The following is a 17,977-nucleotide window of genomic DNA, read 5'->3' as shown; positions in this document are numbered from 1 at the left end:
ATGAAACGGAGGCATATAAGCAAGAAATATATGAAAATATTAATGGTTCAGTTTAGTTAATTTCGGTTAGCCGACTTTCGGTTCATTAAGTTTTATACTGGATCCAACGGGTCTGACTTAAGCAGATGAAACCCGGGTAGCGGTTACGTTCGATAAGTCTGAAGTCAAGAACACGTTTTGACCAGTAAATAAAGCACATGTTTTGGCGTTAACCCGTAGCTAAAGTCAACCAGACACACGGGTCCAACTTAGAACATGTTGTTATCTAAACGGGCCTACTGAGTTATGAGCCTGGTCAACGTACACACTTTACTGGCCAAAACGGATTAGGTTGACTTTAGTAGCGTGTTCAGATTAAAAAATATTTTTACTGGTCAAAATGTGTCTGGTTTTTACTGGTCAAACTGTGTCTGGTTGACTTTCGCCACGGGTTAATGTCAAAACTGTACATTTTAACTGGTCAAAACGTGTTGGTTTACTTTAGATATATGAAACATAACCGATACCCGTGTTTCATCAGGTGAAGTTGGACCTGCTGGTGTGTGCTTGGATTGTATAAATTACCAAATCAAATAAGCTAACAAAATTTAACCTAATTATTCAGCAATAAGCCACAATTAAACCGAATTTAAAAGTGAATACAGACCAAATCTATAACATCAATTTTCTTGTATAAATTACCAAATCAAAGAACCTAAGAAAATTTAACCTAATCATCCACCAAAAAGCCACAATTAAACCTAATTTAAAAGTGAATTAGGTTCAAACCCGGGTTAAATCAAGAGAATATGAATGATATAGATTACCAAAGCAAAGAACAACCACAAATAAACCTAATTAAAAAGTGAATTAGGTTCAAACCCGGGTTAAATCAAGAGAACACTCGTACTTAATTTGTTAATCAGATTTAAGAGTTAAGTGCCATTTTAGTACCTGTGGTATAGCCAACTACGCAACTTTAGTACCTAAACTTTATTTTGTGCAACTGGCTACCTGAGTTTCAAAAAACTTGCCATTTTAGTATTTTTGGCTAACCCCGTTAATTTTTTCTCGTTAAGTCAAGGGTAAACTTGTAATTTTTTCTCGTTAAGTTGTGTAGTTGGCCAAACCACATGTACTAAAATGGCACTTAACTATTAAATGAATTAATAAAATAATCCGAATGATTGAAATTACAAGTTTACCCCTAACTTAACGAGACAAAATTAAGGGGGTTAGAAAAAAGTACTAAAATGGCAAATTTTTTGAAGCTGGGGTAGCTAGTTGCACAAAATAAAGTTTAGGTACTAAAGTTGCGTAGCTGCCCAAACCACAGGTACTAAAGTGACACTTAACTTCATATTTAATCTCAATCACATAATCTAACATATTTAATTAAATGTATGGTTAAAAATGAATTTATTAAAACTCAATAAGTTTTCAAATTATACATCTCATGCTTAATAATTCATATTCATATCTATTAAATATAGTAAAAGTTTCGTACGTGTAAAGTAAAATAAAGCTTTTTGACCATTTTACCCTCCATGCTCATTTAATTATATAGATAGATAGATGTGTGCGTTTATCATTCATTCTAAGCAGCATTTGTGCATCAATATACCGTGAGAAGGATGGAGATTGATGAGGTGATAGTGGTTGATGGCAAAGGACAAGAGAAATCAATGGAAGATGATGTTTACTTGATGTGGGAAGATTTGACAGTCGTTCTTCCGAACCGTGATTCCAAGAAACACACACGGCGGATACTAAATGAAGTCGCCGGTTTTGCTCTGCCTTCAAGGATTTTGGCAATCATGGGTCCTTCTGGTTCTGGAAAATCCACCCTTCTTGATTCTTTAGCAGGCAAGTCGATCTCTTCTTGATATTTGCATGAAAATATTACATTTGATGGATACAAGATATTTTAATTTTTTAATTAATAATTTCCTTTTAGAAGACTGAAAATGGTAACTTAAAACAATAATTGTCATCACTTAATACACTAGTTTCTGGTATGATTATCCAAATAGACTGGATGTATATATGTGTTTTAGTATGCACTCTAATTATTTATTATATTAGTCCATTATATGTTATTATCAAATCTCAAAAAGATTTAATATAAATTTTTAGTTTTATTTCAGTCGGACAAACATAAAAACTGCAATTCTTCCCGCATTGTTTAGATTGCTGGAGTGATTCTGTGCTTGAATTTACACTTACGTGAACTTTAATGAATATTAATTATTTTTTTAATCGGTCAATGAATCCTTTAAATATGAGGATTCAACTTTTTTAACATACCAAAGTGCAAAGTATGATATAATAAATTTTTATTTTAGAACGACCAACAAATCATTTAAATGAGTTACTGACTTAATTCATCATATCGGGATACACTCGTCTTTCGATCCAGGAAAAACCCTAAGTCCAATACCCGTGAACACTCAGCCGAAGGCACAACAGTGCGGTGAGATAAACCCGTTTAGTGTAATGATTAGTGAACACCACCTACTCGTCTGGTCTCCTATCATATATGCCGCTAAAACTAAATGACATTGACGGAATTGAAATCTAAGTTATATGGAACACTAAGTCTTTCCGTTACTACTCCGCTATAAACACATTGTCATGATATAATAAATTTGGAGACATGTGAAAAAAATAGAAAAGAAAAAGGAGAAATGTTTACCTTATTTAATTCATTGATTTTATATTTAAATGACATAGTTTAATTTAAAAGAAAACAAATTAACGGAAAAGACTTAAATGTAATAACCCATTTTTGTTGATTTTCTTTATTCATATGTAAGACACATGTCAATTCTCTTATTAATTTAAAACGTCAATAACTTTTTCATACAACATTTTAAAAAAAAAATTTCACCACAATAACAAGCGTTTTCTTATATTTAATATGAGTATCATATTGTTATATAAAAATAAATAAAATTAGTGGATTTTATATATAGTGTTATTGGTTGTTCATTGTGTTATTAAGTGGGTTTTTATATACATTGTGTTATCGATTTTGGTCATTGTGTTTTTCAGTTGGTACTCATATTTATAACAATTAAAACAAAGATCACGTCACTGTGTATGCTTGTTCGTCATTGTGTCTCTATGCTTATCATTTATCTTTCTACTTATCATTTTGTTTTAGTAATTGTGTAACACGTTCATTTTCTTTTTTCGGGATTGACATGTGACATTCACTTAATTTGAGAAAAAGCATATTACGTTCATGTCAATGTGTAATATGTAATTTCCATTGTGTTCTACGTTTTCAGGTCATTGTGTGATATGTATTCTTCATTGTGTTTTATGTTTTAAGTTATTGTGTAATATGCATTCATCATTGTGTTTTATGTATCGAATAATTTGTTGTCATCATTATACTTAATATTATTACACAACGATATTATTAATATTTAAAAAAACCACAATGATGATTTGAAAGACACAATGACAAATAATATGACAAAATAAGACACGATGATGTAATTTTTGTTTTATTTTTTATTTAACAAAATCATACTCATATTAAAGATAAAAATCGCTTGTTATTATGGTGATTTTTTTTTTGTAAAAAAGGTATATGATATGAAAAAGTTATAAAAGTTTTAAAATGATGGGTGAATTGACGTATGACTTGTATTTGGAGAGAGAAAATACGTACTATTACTTTTATACTATTTTATCTTTTGTCCTTAATTGATACATTTCAGTTAATTATGAATTCGTACACTTTTAATTTTTATTGACATTTGTAAAATAACCCATCCGTTAGATAGTTGACTATATAAACATGTATTTAAAATTATATCTTTTAATTAAAATCGTTAGATTACTTGTCAGTCTAACTTGACATTTTGTAGAATTCCAACTCTTTTTATAGTCGGGTTCTATTCGTAAACCTTTTCTGTCAATTATAATATGTGGGAATATGAATGGTGACACATTGTTTACTATTCACACATAATCACATAATTCCTTTAAGAGCTAAGTTAGTTGTAATCAAAAGAAGAATATAGTGTGAATCAAATGCACTAACCTAAATAAATTTGAGGTTCTCAAACTTCAACTTAAATTTTTACATTCGAGCCGTCACTGATTTCTTACATGACGAAAATAATTACTATCGATTTACCTTAATCAATGGCATTCCTTTAGTTGTATTGTGATGTTGTGTGTTTATTTTTTTATTATTTATCTGATGTTAAATATCTTTGCATTGTTTTGGTGTGAGATGGTAAGTTGAGCCCTCAAAAAAATGTGAAAGTAGGTCGACATAGTGAATGCTCTTTACATTTCCTTTAAGACACCGGCTATTTGTCAATTTTATGTTATTTTGATCTTAGAAGCAAATTTTAACTACTTTTTATTTAAAAAATAACAATATACTTCAATTCAGACCCAAAATATATCATATTCTGTTTTTAATAATCATTATTAAAGAATCGTTTAGTTATTTTTTAAACTTTTATAAATTTAAAAGTTAAATAAGCTAAATGACACACATATTATTGGTTACTAATAAATAAATATATATATATTTCAATTAACTCGAGTACAAGAAATCAGTGAAGAAAAAACTTTCATTAACCTAAATAATAATCATTTCATATTTGTTAATTTTAAGTCAGTTTAGAAAAAAATGACTGAATAATAATCAAGGCTCACAAAAAAATATAAAAGATATGAAGGTAACGCGTTTCAAAATCTTGATTACTATCATATAACTGTACCTTTACAAACTCAAACTTTCGATACAAGTGAGGTAAACCGTTAATAAACACGCAATTTTATGGAATTAGTGGTAAATTTACTATATATATATGAATTTTAAAATACTTTAGTGATATCTTAATTATCTTACTTATAAAGGTGTTTTTTTATCACTCATGTCTGTTTGGTAATTATAACAATTTAAGTCGATATTTGGTACATGCTTTGGATATGATGCTTAACATTGTGTAAGCATCAACGGAATGTATTGCAACATTTAAGGATGGTTTTGTAACTACTATTAATGTCTTTAATGATTTATTTATTATACAATAATTTAGGATATTTTTTAAACTTGCGATTAACATGTATACATGGGCCGGTAGACATCCACCAATGAATAAAATATACATACCCGATGAACATGTAATTAGTGATTATTAAAATTATTGTATATTCACTTGTAAATACACTATATCTATATTGTACTGTATACTCGATCTAATGATAATACATATAATATTGTGAGCCGAGTGGCACTTACCCGATTACCCAAAACTAATGTCATGCTTATTTAGGCGGCTCTAAAATCGAAGATACTAATATATTTTCTAAGTCATATATAAAACAAAATAAATAATATTTTGAAGTTGTATGAGACTTGAACTAAATAAAAATAAGATTTATCATAAATGTAAATGGTTGAGCATTTGTCATCGATCTAAAATTGGATTTCGGGTGAGCCTAAGATTGTGTTTTGGATAATTAGAATTCAAAATTTACAATCACAGTTGAGAAACTCACAAACCCGAAAGGCAATACGTACCGGGTATCCAACAACTATGTGATCATTTATTTTTCAAGGGCAATATTCTGTGTGTAGAATATGTAGAAATAGATATAAGACTTCAAAATTTGCTTGTGCGTTGTAATTTGACAATGTATAGCTAATATATTTTTATTTGTAGATGTCTTCAGCCTTTGGCCATAAATCTATAGATTAAAGTGGTCGGCTTGTTTTTTGTTTTATATTATTTTGTTGCAATTTATATTTAGTTCATACACGCATGCAGGAAGACTAGCCAGAAACGTTATCATGACCGGGAGTGTTCTTCTCAATGGAAGGCGAAAGCAGCTTGACTACGGTGCTGTTGTGAGTACCCGCATATATACATACGAATCACGAACACCGATCATAAGGAACTAATTTCCTTATTATGATTTCCTACGTGATTTTTTTTTATTGAAACTATATTATTGAATTTTAAAAGACAAATAAAGGATCCAATTACAATAGAGAGACATGTAAGCGGGCAACAAGCTGCGCCGCTATCCCCTTTGAATAGCAAAACCGATCCTATTGAAAAAAATTAATAGAAGGTTGACACATGTGCAAATAGCTTGGGGCTCTTCATCTGGACAAAGGAATTATGTCACCGGATTTATTGACATTTACCATATATATACTAGATAGTAGATACTAGCTAGTGACACAAAAGGTTTCTATCACTAATGATTAAGTATTAGTAATAAACTTGTTTTAGTATACATATATATGTACGTTTCTTCCTCACTTAATCTAGGGATCTTATTAGGCACTTTTGTTTTATTTACGCATAATTTTTTCTTCATCATGTCGACATGGTTTTCTAATATATATATTTTCAATGACCAAGGCTTATGTGACCCAAAAGGACATACTACTCGGAACCCTGACGGTTAGAGAAACTCTGATCTACTCAGCAAAACTAAGGCTACCAGGAAGCCTAAATGCACTTCAAGTAAATGATATTGTTGATCGAACAATTATGGAGATGGGTCTTCAAGAATGTGCTCATAATGTTATTGGCAACTGGCATTCTAGAGGAATAAGTGGTGGTGAAAAGAAGAGACTCAGCATTGCACTTGAAATTTTGACTCGACCAACTCTCTTGTTTCTAGATGAACCAACTAGCGGCATTGATAGTGCAGCGGCTTTCTTCGTCATTCAGGCACTTAGAAACATGGCTCGAGAGGCTAACCTTACCATTGTGTCCTCAATCCATCAACCAAGCAGTGAAGTCTTTGCACTTTTTGATGACCTATTTTTGTTATCGGGTGGTGAAACAGTCTTTTTCGGAGAAGCCAAAATGGCATTGAAGGTATAACAACTAAAACATTAATATGATTGTGAAAATATAAGCATATAATTGATTAGTGATTAATAACTTGTTTAACTTCCATTGTGATCTTTTCACTATACTCTGTCATGATAATTTTAGTTCTTTTCTGATGCGGGGGTACCATGTCCGAGTAGAAGAAATCCTTCGGATCACTTTCTTCGTTGTATAAATTCAGACTTCGATAAGGTGAATGCAAATTTGCAGGGTTCTCAAAAACTTCGGGTACCAAATTTTGCTTGCCATATTTAACAGGCTTCTAATATACAAAATGCATCATAACCGAAGTTTGTGTGATACATTGTAGGACATGAAAACCATCTCCATAACTCACGCATTAACAGCAGAGATCAAAGCAATGCTTGTTCATAAATACAAGTGCTCTGAGTATGCAACTGCTGCAAGAATAAGAATTCAAGAAATCTCATCAATTGTAAGTTCAAAGATTTCATGATTCTGGACTTTCTCATAAACATTGGCTTTTAAAAGTTAAAACCATTATATATGTTTTGTTGCAATTAACTATCATTCTTATAAGGACAACTGGAATTTAATATATGATCCAAACTGTGGCTCACTTGCAAATAACAATCCATACTATTAAGACGACCAATCACACTATTATAATTTTCACTTTCGTCATGAGTGATATATAGAAGGATTATTACTAGGTAATGTGTCATTCTTAAACATATGGTAGTGAAAGTAATTTTTGTGCGACACCTGAATCCTACATCGGTCAGTCATGTTCACATGGCATGCTGAGCGTATCTCCCATCTCGAATATCACTAACGCGTTTTGGGCGCAGTGAATGCGCATGAGAAGAGAGCTCCATAAATAGCCATACTCAGGAAGGGCAATCCAAGGATGGATGACCTCTAGGGAAACTTGCTCCTTGTGGGAAAAAAACGAAAATATTAGCTAATATGATGTGTCAAATGCTATATTCCAATAAGACTAAACTAGGAAATCCTCTAACTAGCACTTTCTCCAAACAATACTATGCACTTCTGTTTAAAATGGATACACACAAACCCATTACTTACATGGTTCTAAAACTCAATCACTCTAGCTTGTCATTAGTCAATATTTCATATCTAAAGATGATGTAATAAATCAAGAAGTGGTTTTGATTGGTAGGAAGGGCTTACCGTCGAAGCACAAAGTGGGAGCCAAGCAACTTTGTGGAAGCAACTGGCAACATTAACCGCAAGATCTTTCATTAACATGTCTAGAGATATTGGATACTACTGGCTGAGGATAGTGGTCTACCTTGCCGTTTCACTCTGTGTAGGTACTGTATTTTTCAATATCGGCACAAGCTACCATGCGACAGTGGCACGTGGAGCCTGCGCAGGATTCATCTCGGGTTTTATGATTTTCATGTCCATTGGAGGCTTCCCCTCGTTCATCGAAGAAATGAAAGTATGCATTGCACCTCTTCATGACAATTTCAACCCATTTCTTATTAATGAGATTTGAGCTTTGTTTTTATTGCGTGTCTATACGAACACCCCTCTCCCTTACTGAACGACATACCCCATTGTGAGAGGACGTCGTCCCCACACCTAAGTTGGTGAGAAGGGGGGGGGGGGGTGTTTGTTACATTTAGCGGTATCTCAATTATTCTTAAAAACTTGAAAATTTGTTATGCCACAACCAGATCTTCCACAGAGAGAGGCTTAACAGACATTATGGGGTAGCCGTGTTTATGCTTTCAAACTTCATCTCTTCTATCCCATTCTTGACAACGATGGCGTTTGTTACTGCCATTGTAACATATAACATGGTGAAATTTCAATCGGGTTTCTCCCATATCGCCTATGCCTGTCTTGATCTTCTGTTCTCCATTGCTGTGGTAGAAAGCTGCATGATGGTTATTGCTTCACTTGTTCCCAACTTCATGATGGGAATAATTACTGGTTCTGGTTTCATTGTAAGAATAAACACTAACTAATATTGAATTCTGCACTAAAGATATGCATTTTTAGTAACATTTTCTTTTTCATGCAGGGTATTATGATGATGACTGCAGGATTCTTCTGTCTCCCCCCGGATCTACCCAAGTTGTTTTGGCGGTATCCAGTTTCGTACATCAATTCTTTGTCATGGGCGCTACAGGTAACACTTTAAGAATACTTTTAAAGTTACTACATGCATGTAATTTGTATACACTTCGGCTTTGAATAATTACATTAAGTCTGTTAAAATTGAATCTCAATCGATTCACTTTAACACCAAAGAAAGTAAGATTGAGAATCGAAAATTTGAAATGAATCAAAATACCACCAACGTTTTTTTTTATTAACGATATGAAAAATATCCTCTCCTCATCGCTTGTGAACTTGCTAGATCTCTAACTGAGACTAATGTTTCTAACAAAAGTTCAAAGAAAAGATAATTTATTCTTTCGTCCCCTAAAACATTATAGAGTAACAGATTGTGTCAGCATAACTCTTATCAGCATTAGTTCCTACCAATATATATCCACTTGCTACCGACCACTATAGTAGCTACCTTCACTATAGTTCCTATCAACCAGTACAATAATATATAGTTGCTACTGACTACCTATTATACATTGTTGATACATCATTGTTCCAGTTAACTTATATTTGAGTTCCAAGAATGCAAGCCAACAAAGTCTTTAGAACATTCACAATACAATGATATTAGCAACATAACATTTTTTTTTTGACATTCTGACAGGGAGCATTGAAGAATGACATGATTGGAATGGAATTTGACGGTCCATTTGAAGGGGACGCAAAACTATCCGGTGAATTCATCCTAAACACCATGCTTGGAATTTCAGTTGAACACTCTAAGTGGTGGGACTTATCTGTTGTTGTAGCCATTCTCATCTCGTACCGATTGCTATTCTTCAGCATACTAAAGTTTAAAGAAAGAGCAACACCCATATATCGGAAGCTGTATGCGAAGAGAACACTGAAACATCTCAACCAGAGGCCTTCTTTCAGGAAAACATTGTCCCAACCAATATGCTCGTTATCTTCACAAGAGGGTCTTAGTTCCCCACTTCAGTAGACGTATGGATTAACCAACGGCAACTTATAAGCCTAGCTAGCTATATTTTATTATATTGTTCCATCAAGCCCAACTAATAAATATTCTGTGCTCAATCGAATTGAAGACTTTGATATTTACTTAAAGACAAGCAAGTTGATTCTTCTTTCATGCATGTATTAAGTGCTCAATCGAATGAACATAGGTGAACATAAATGAACGAACATAACTAGCTAAAACCAATTAAAAGTCAATGTAAACACCAATATTTTGGACCTTAAAAGTTAAAATTTACTAAATTGTAATGGACCTAAAAATTTAAATAGATACATTATAGAACATAAACGAATGAACTTAAAAAAACGGGAACGAATGAACAAACCTAAACTGTTGGACGTAATTTCCATCTTAATAGGCTCGTCACGTGTAGATGACCGGGTTGAACCTATTGAGCCCGTGGGATTCATTAATATGTAATTAGTTTATGGGGGTTGCAATTAAGGTTTTATGATGTTCGGTAATGTTTTGACTAGCAAGTTATCTTAGTATATACAGTGGCGGATCTAGGATTTTATTTTACAGGGGTCGGAATTTGAGAATCGATTGTCTATTACTATACATTATTATTTTTTTCGGCCAATTCGAGTCGGGTCGGGTCGGGTCGGGCCAAACTCAAAACTGAATTATAAATACCTAATGAAATTGTGTCAATAGGCGCACCAAAGCGACATGGCCGTTATGGATGAACAAATTCGGTAACGGTACCGATTTGGTACCGTCGTCCTCGGTACCGAATCGGTACCAAAGTTTTGAGTTTCGGTATCGGAACCGTACCGGTATTTCCTAAATATTAATTACCTTAAATACCGGTACCGAATCGATAGCGAACCGAAAATTTCGGTACCGGTACCAAGAAATTGTGATTTTCGGGATCGGGATTCTCGGTACCGCGACGGTACAAATCTCATTCCTAATGGCAGCGACGAGGAGCAAAAACGCACCAATTCGTGTATACAATAAAATATATTAAGTTAACAATAAGTATATATAAATTTTTGTATATAGAAACTATTTATATAACATTTTCACGCAAAATAAAAATACAAGAAACTCAATGCTTTATACTTATTTTTTTTGAAAATTAAATTTAAATAGTAAATTGAAAAGAAAATAAAAAAGATAGTCAAATCCTCGTAACAGTTTCAATCCTACATTAATATAATATTAAAAGAGAAAAAATGCACAGAAACCCATATCTCTTTTAAGTATTCCTTATCTTCTTCCTTAAAACATTAACCGGAAAATAGAATAGTTGCGGGTATTTTAATCGGACTTTTCTCTTCATCATTTTCCTTTTTCTTTCCTTCAATATTTAACAGGGGTCGGTGTCAAAATCTGACAGGGTTCGGATCAGAATTTATCGTATATATAACATTAGAAAAAAAAATTTCACAGGGGACGGCAGACCCCCGTAGTGTTGCTGTAGCTCCGCCCCTGAGTATATATAAACCGGGCTATGGTTAGACATTTTAGAGTGTGAGATGCAACCGAGTTAGGGTTCATCTAGAGAAACACGAGGTATGTGTCATAAGGGTTTTTGAGTTATATTTCCTCTTATATAATATTGAGAGTTATTCAATATTATCTATTGTGTGTTTACGCTTTGATGAGTTATATCAATTTGTCCTTGATTTAATATCTGAGCGGTTACGCTCTTGGTGTTTATCGATCAAAGCCGTGATCGATAAGGAGGAGAACGAAGGCTCAAGACGTTGATCAAAGTAGTGATCAATAATGAGGGATCGGTTAAGTCGTGATCATAATTACAACTAAGTTCAAACGGGTTGTGATAGAATAATCAAGGCAAGGGTCGGCCACCGAAACAAGGGTCGGTGGCGACTGACCAGGTTGATCGGGATCCTTTGCAAGTTTCAGAAAGGGTATTCGTAGTTTTTTTTCAAGTTCTTGTTTTGCGATTTAACAAGAAGAGGAGTTCTTGAATATATTGATTGGTTGGTTGGTTTAGAAAAGTCAAAAGTAGGTTTCTAAGGGCATCTTTGGGATTGAGTTTGAAAAATGTTTATTGGCTTTTTTAAAAAGTCATTTTGAAAAGTCTGGATTTAAGGCTTTTAGAAAACTGTTTTTTAACCCTTTCAAAAAACTAAAATAAAAAGGATTTTTGTGATTGCCAAACACATTTTGGCTTATTAGCTTTTTGAAAACATCAAAAAGCCAATAAGTATTTTTCAAACTCAATCCCAAATACAAATTTTTGTTGGCTAATTCGTGAATCACAGGAAAAGAAATACAAGTTGCTTTTGCAAAGAATTTAAGAAAGCAAACAAGTTATTTTTGTTTGGGTTGTCTCGATACTCTTAAGGAAAACAAGTTGGTTTTAGTTTTATTTATTTATTTTGGTTAAACAAGTTGATTAAACCAGGTTTTTCTTATTTGGGATTGAACGAGTAGGTTCGATCCAGATTTTGTTTGTATACGAGTTAAACTAGTTATGTTTTAACAAGAATTTTGATTTGAAAGATGTGCTCATGTTTTGATTTGGGAACAAAAGAAGATCAAGGAAGATTATTGTTCGCTTGATTAGATGGCCGGAATAATAGACAGATAAGTGGATATGCGAGTTTATACAACCGAGTGAATGGTCGGGAATAGGGTCACGGAAGCAGTCGAGTTCAGGAGAGCCGAAAGAACACATCTATGGATCAAGAGGAGTTCTTGGACGTTAAGACCAATATGATGAAGACCAAGATGATGAGCACCAAGAGGGTGAAAGCCGAGATGGTAAAGATCATAGGTCAAGTCACACAAGTCAAAGGATGCAAGTTTAAATCAAAGATCACTCATTTAAAGTCGGAAATAAGGGGAGGGGGGTGATTGTTGGACGTAATTTCCATCTTAATAGGCTCGTCACGTGTATGTGACCCGAGTTGGACCTATTGAGCCTATGGGATTCATTAATATTTAGTGATTTTATAGGGTTGCAATTAGGGTTTTATTATATTTGCTGGATGCAAGTTTAAATCAAAGACCACTCATTTAAAGTCGGAAATAAGGGGAGGGGGTGATTGTTGGACGTAATTTCCATCTTAATAGGCTCGTCACGTGTATGTGACCCGAGTTGGACCTATTGAGCCTATGGGATTCATTAATATTTAGTGATTTTATAGGGTTGCAATTAGGGTTTTATTATATTTGCTAATGTCTTGAATAGCAAGTTTGTTAGACTATATAAAACGAGTTATGGTTAGACATTATAGATGAAACCGAGTTAAGGTTCATCTAGAGATACACAGGAGATATAACCGAGTTAGGGTTCATTAAAGAAACATGAGTTTAGTGTCAAAAGGTTTTTGAGTTATATTTCCTCTTATATAGTATTGTGAGTTCTTCAATATTAAATATTGTGTGTTTACATTTTGATGGGTTATATTAATTCATCCTTGATAAACAAATTTAAATGAGCAAACTTTCACAAACATAAATGAAAAATATGCGTTCATTATCATTTGTCTAACTAAATGAACTAAGTTTTTTTTTATTCATGCTCGTTATTTCATTAGACAAACGAACTTCATGACAAACGGTTCACAAATGGTTCAATGAAAATTTAGTTTGTTACAAGCCTAATACTCACAAGTAAAACCTGCAAAACTGGTGGCACAGTTAACACCCTACAACTTCATTTCTTTATACCTTCCCACAAAGCAACAATTGCACACGCTCCCGTAACAACAAGCACAACTGAAACCGAAGTTAACGCTGTCTTCGCTCTACTTAAAAAAGATGGTTCCTTTCCCTTAACCACATATGAACATTTTGGATATCCGTAACAATTTCAAATTTCAAGTCAGATGTTGTAATACAAGTAAAATTTGAACACATTTTAGAATAGAAAACAAAAAACAAAAGAAAAAACCTGTAATTTCCTCTGAAGACGAATTCTTCTGTTTGCGGTTCCTTGAGTAGTAGGCTCTCTTAGTACAAGTAAAACTTGAACACATTTTTGAATAGAAAACAAAAAACAAAAGAAAAACATATAATTTCCACTGAAGATGAATTCTTCTGTTTGCGGTTCCTTGAGTAGTAGGCTCTCTTAATATGAGACCAGTGTCTTCATCAGCCACTAAAGATGTTTCTTTGTTGTAGCTCAAATGGTTCATTTGAATTGATCTTAGTATCACGTTCACAGGAAATTTTCTAGATGCAGTTCCTTGAAATGGGAAACTAGGAAGCTTCTGAAGTTGACGTGTTCTTAATTTTGATTCCCGTTAATGAATCATTGTGGTCGTCGCTAGATTTAATATCATTAACTTGATCCAGGTTCATAAAAGTTTGACTTTCTATATGACTAGTAGCTTCAAAAGGTAAGTAATCTGGTTCGATTAAAACATGGTCCAAGAACTCCCAGTTTGTCTCGTATGGATATTCCTTGTTGATTTTTGGATTAAGTATATCGAACTCTGAGTCATTTGAGAATGAAGAGGTGAGAAGATTTTTGACTCTGGTTGGTTTGCTATTGTAAGGCCTTGGTCCCGGTGCCCTACTTTGGACGTCGGATTTAGTCATAAACATAGTTCTATAAATTACGCCCTGCTTGCGGTGCGCGCATATAATGTATATATATGTGAACCCTCGGGTGGGTAAAAGTAAAATTGCACTAATTTTGACATTATTTTACTAATCTCATGAAAATAACGTTAAAAGTGGCGGAAGGTTAATCAGGCATCATGTGGTGGCGTTGATAGCCGAAAGACCAGGGCACATGCACCAATCAGCCGGTGTCCCGATGAGTGAGTGCTATGTGCCTTATGTCCAAGGCTTGATGCAAAACTACTATCGAGCCGGGAGTCTCACCGGAAGCAGCCTCTCTATCCCTATGGGATAGAGGTAAGGCTGTCTACATCTTACCCTCCTCAGACCCTACCATAGCATTGCTATTGGTGGGATATACTGAGTACGATGATGATGATGATGATGATGATAGTTCTATAAATCAGAGTTAATTAAAACTTTTCGCGGGATATAAAAACATCAATCGTTCATTAAAATCATTTCAAATATTGTCTTTAAATATAACATAGACCATCATAACATTTCTTCTTCCGATGCCAGTCTCTTAAGTCCATGCCATGTGTCCCTCTCTCAAGCCAGCTGTTTCATTCTACTCACCTACGTGCATCCTAGAAGTCACCTACGCTTAGTGAGTTCTAATTAATTAGACAACATACATTACATTCAAATACATTCCTTCACGTATCCGAAGACACTTATTAATACCTTAACCTTGTATAAATATCCATAAAAGGAACGTTACGTAATATCCATTAAAAGAACAATTACTATTGCCCATACTATATACTCTCCATAGAAGGAACACTCTACATATATTATCCATAGAAGGAACACTATACTTATCCATAGAAGGAATGACTCGCATTATCCATAGAAGGAACTATATATATTATCCATAGAAGGAACACTATATATTATCCATAGAACACTATACATTATCCATAGAAGGAACACTATATATTATCCATAGAAGAAATAATATCTATTATCCCTATATATATTATCCATAGAAGGTTCAACATTTATTATCCATTTAAGGAGCATATACTTTATTATTTAATAATATCCATTTAAGGAACACTAATAAGGTCCACAGTCCTGATCTACACTATCACTTCCCACGTCTATGTCCAATAGAAGTTAGAGGGATTTGCCATCCTAACTTACTATATCAGAGTAGAGCCCGCATACCGTTCATACACTTGCTTCCACATACCATACATACAACTATAATAACCTTCCTTGGCGATACGTGCAATATCCGAAGATCATTCACGCACCGACAAGCATTCATCCATAACTTATCTATCACATAAATCATCTATGGCATACACTTACTGTCACACCCCAACCTACGGCGGAAATGTCGGGGTGTAACCGATTGCTCACAGCTTTTCAAAGGTTACTATCATGCAATATGGAAAATTTCAATATCTATTTAATAAATTCAAATAAATACAAATATTCATACAATATCCAAACAAAACAAAAGTTCATCAATAATAAAAAGTCACAAATAATATTTGTTCGTTAATTTTCTTCTAGCATAAAATCCTTAAGTGATCTTGTACTTCAGTTATTTCACATCAAACCGATAACCTGCATATGCGTAGAAAATAAAATAGTTTTGTCAACACAAGGTTGAGTGAGCAACACACCAGTTTAAATGTGCATATAGTATATATAAAAATAAGTAATTGCAACAAGTCATATGAGAATAACAAATTACCAAATGAGCAAGTATAACTGAGATGTCGAGAAGCACAAAGGCTATAACGACTGGCGTATGATCATACTAGACTGAGATTATGTTGGACCTCTCCGAATGCGGAAGCATATAAAGCAAGTAAGTACATAAACAAGTAAGGTATAAGTTGTTAACACATAAGACAATAGTTGTAGTTTTGAGTATAAGTATATATGAGAAATACAATTTACGCATATGTCCCTAAAAGGTGAAAAAACGAGTAAAATAGGGGAATGTGGTACTCACCTGATCAGATGAAGAAAATAAATATGATAATGTGAGACAGATGAACCCTTCGGGATACACCGACAATAATTTCTAGTTAAATAGGATAATATAAATTAGTTATAAATGATTTAACATTATGAGTTATTAACAAATGAGATAACGCGTATAATAGATTTGAGATTTCGACAAGATTTGAGATATGATTGTGATTAGATTATTACTGATTGAAAGATTTATTTTTATATGTATTATTATTGCTAAGATTAATATTATTGTTCATCGTATATTTATAAAAAGATTATTTTTATAAAAAAAAATACCATTGTTCATACTTGAACCAAATATACTAATGAAATAAGTCAAAATATATAGATTTAGTATAAAATATACTTATAACAATATTGGGATACATATATAATTAGATAGATAATTACAATAAAATACTTTAATAAAATATGAGGTACACTTGTAAAACTTGAATAAATACAATCCAATATTTAAATATTTAATATATGATCAATATATATATAAGAAAATCATTAAATAAGTAAAATAATAATAATAATATTTATGCGAATATGTATTTTAAGTTCCTAACGAAAGTTAGTTTATGAACGTTGATAAATACATACTTAACGTGTTTATTAGTTTTATACCTTTTTATTTAAAAGAAAACAATTTATATATATATATATATACACACACACAACCACTAATGATTCATAAAATTTCTCATAACAAGCTATGAAAAGCTAGACGTGTCGGATTCGCAAAAATAAAGTTTATTTGGCATTTATATTGATAAGGATTTAATTAATTAAAAAAAAATAACATTTAAAAACAAAAACGCGTTGGCCAGGGTTCAAACCCGCGCCTGGACGGCTCCCATGTGTTTAACAAACACCCAACAAACCAGCTGAGCTAAGAGATCTGTTGTTTAAGTAATGAGAAAAATAGATTAAATATAATAGCCCTAAATAACCCCCAAATCACATGAACCCTAAATCAAGAACTCGTTCAATCCGTTATTAATTATTCGATTAAGCATAGGGTTACTGATTAAGGGTTACAAATGACCAAAATGCAATATTTAATTACCAGATATGAGTAGGAATTGACTGTGAACGGCCATTACATCTTGACGGCATGAAAAGGTCTTCGATAGAGGGCTGGACGATATATTGGGTAAAATTGTTTTTGGTTTTAGGATCGCCGGGTCTTCAAGATGGTGTAGATAGGTTTAATTGTGATATTATACACTGTGATTGTGTATCCCTAAATTTGTTAATGACGGTATTTTTATTATATAAATTCGAATATTTTTATCTTGATTTCCAAATTTATAGAGTCGGTTTAGCTTGTTTGAAACATATAAACGATTTTGTAAGAACAATATTAGTTATAATGAGAAGATTAAGGATAAAGAAAACTTAATTCGGGTCTTGATTAACGTAAATACGGGTTTAAGAGGAATGGGTTAACGGGTTTGGTTAAGGAAGTGGAAACAAACTTGGA

At 33.0% G+C, this 17,977-nt stretch overlaps 1 protein-coding gene across 1 annotated transcript; it reads left to right on the top strand.

Moving 5' to 3' along the window:
• The first annotated feature begins 1,613 nt into the window (after window positions 1–1,613).
• On the top strand, window positions 1,614–9,930 carry LOC143594834 (ABC transporter G family member 12-like). Its single transcript, XM_077074047.1, has 9 exons — window positions 1,614–1,849; window positions 5,788–5,863; window positions 6,387–6,851; window positions 6,972–7,094; window positions 7,177–7,302; window positions 8,011–8,295; window positions 8,534–8,806; window positions 8,884–8,991; window positions 9,580–9,930. Exons 1-9 carry the CDS (start codon window positions 1,614–1,616, stop codon window positions 9,916–9,918), a joined length of 2,031 nt encoding a protein of 676 aa, XP_076930162.1. The 3' UTR covers window positions 9,919–9,930.
• Window positions 9,931–17,977: the final 8,047 nt, after the last annotated feature.

The sequence above is a fragment of the Bidens hawaiensis genome, unplaced genomic scaffold (assembly GCF_021521415.1).
Source record: "Bidens hawaiensis isolate Kalapana, Puna unplaced genomic scaffold, B.hawaiensis_p1.1 tig00001717_1, whole genome shotgun sequence".
NCBI lineage: Eukaryota > Viridiplantae > Streptophyta > Magnoliopsida > Asterales > Asteraceae > Bidens > Bidens hawaiensis.
Note: the sequence above shows the minus strand (reverse complement) of the source record. Positions and strands in the feature narration are given on the sequence as shown.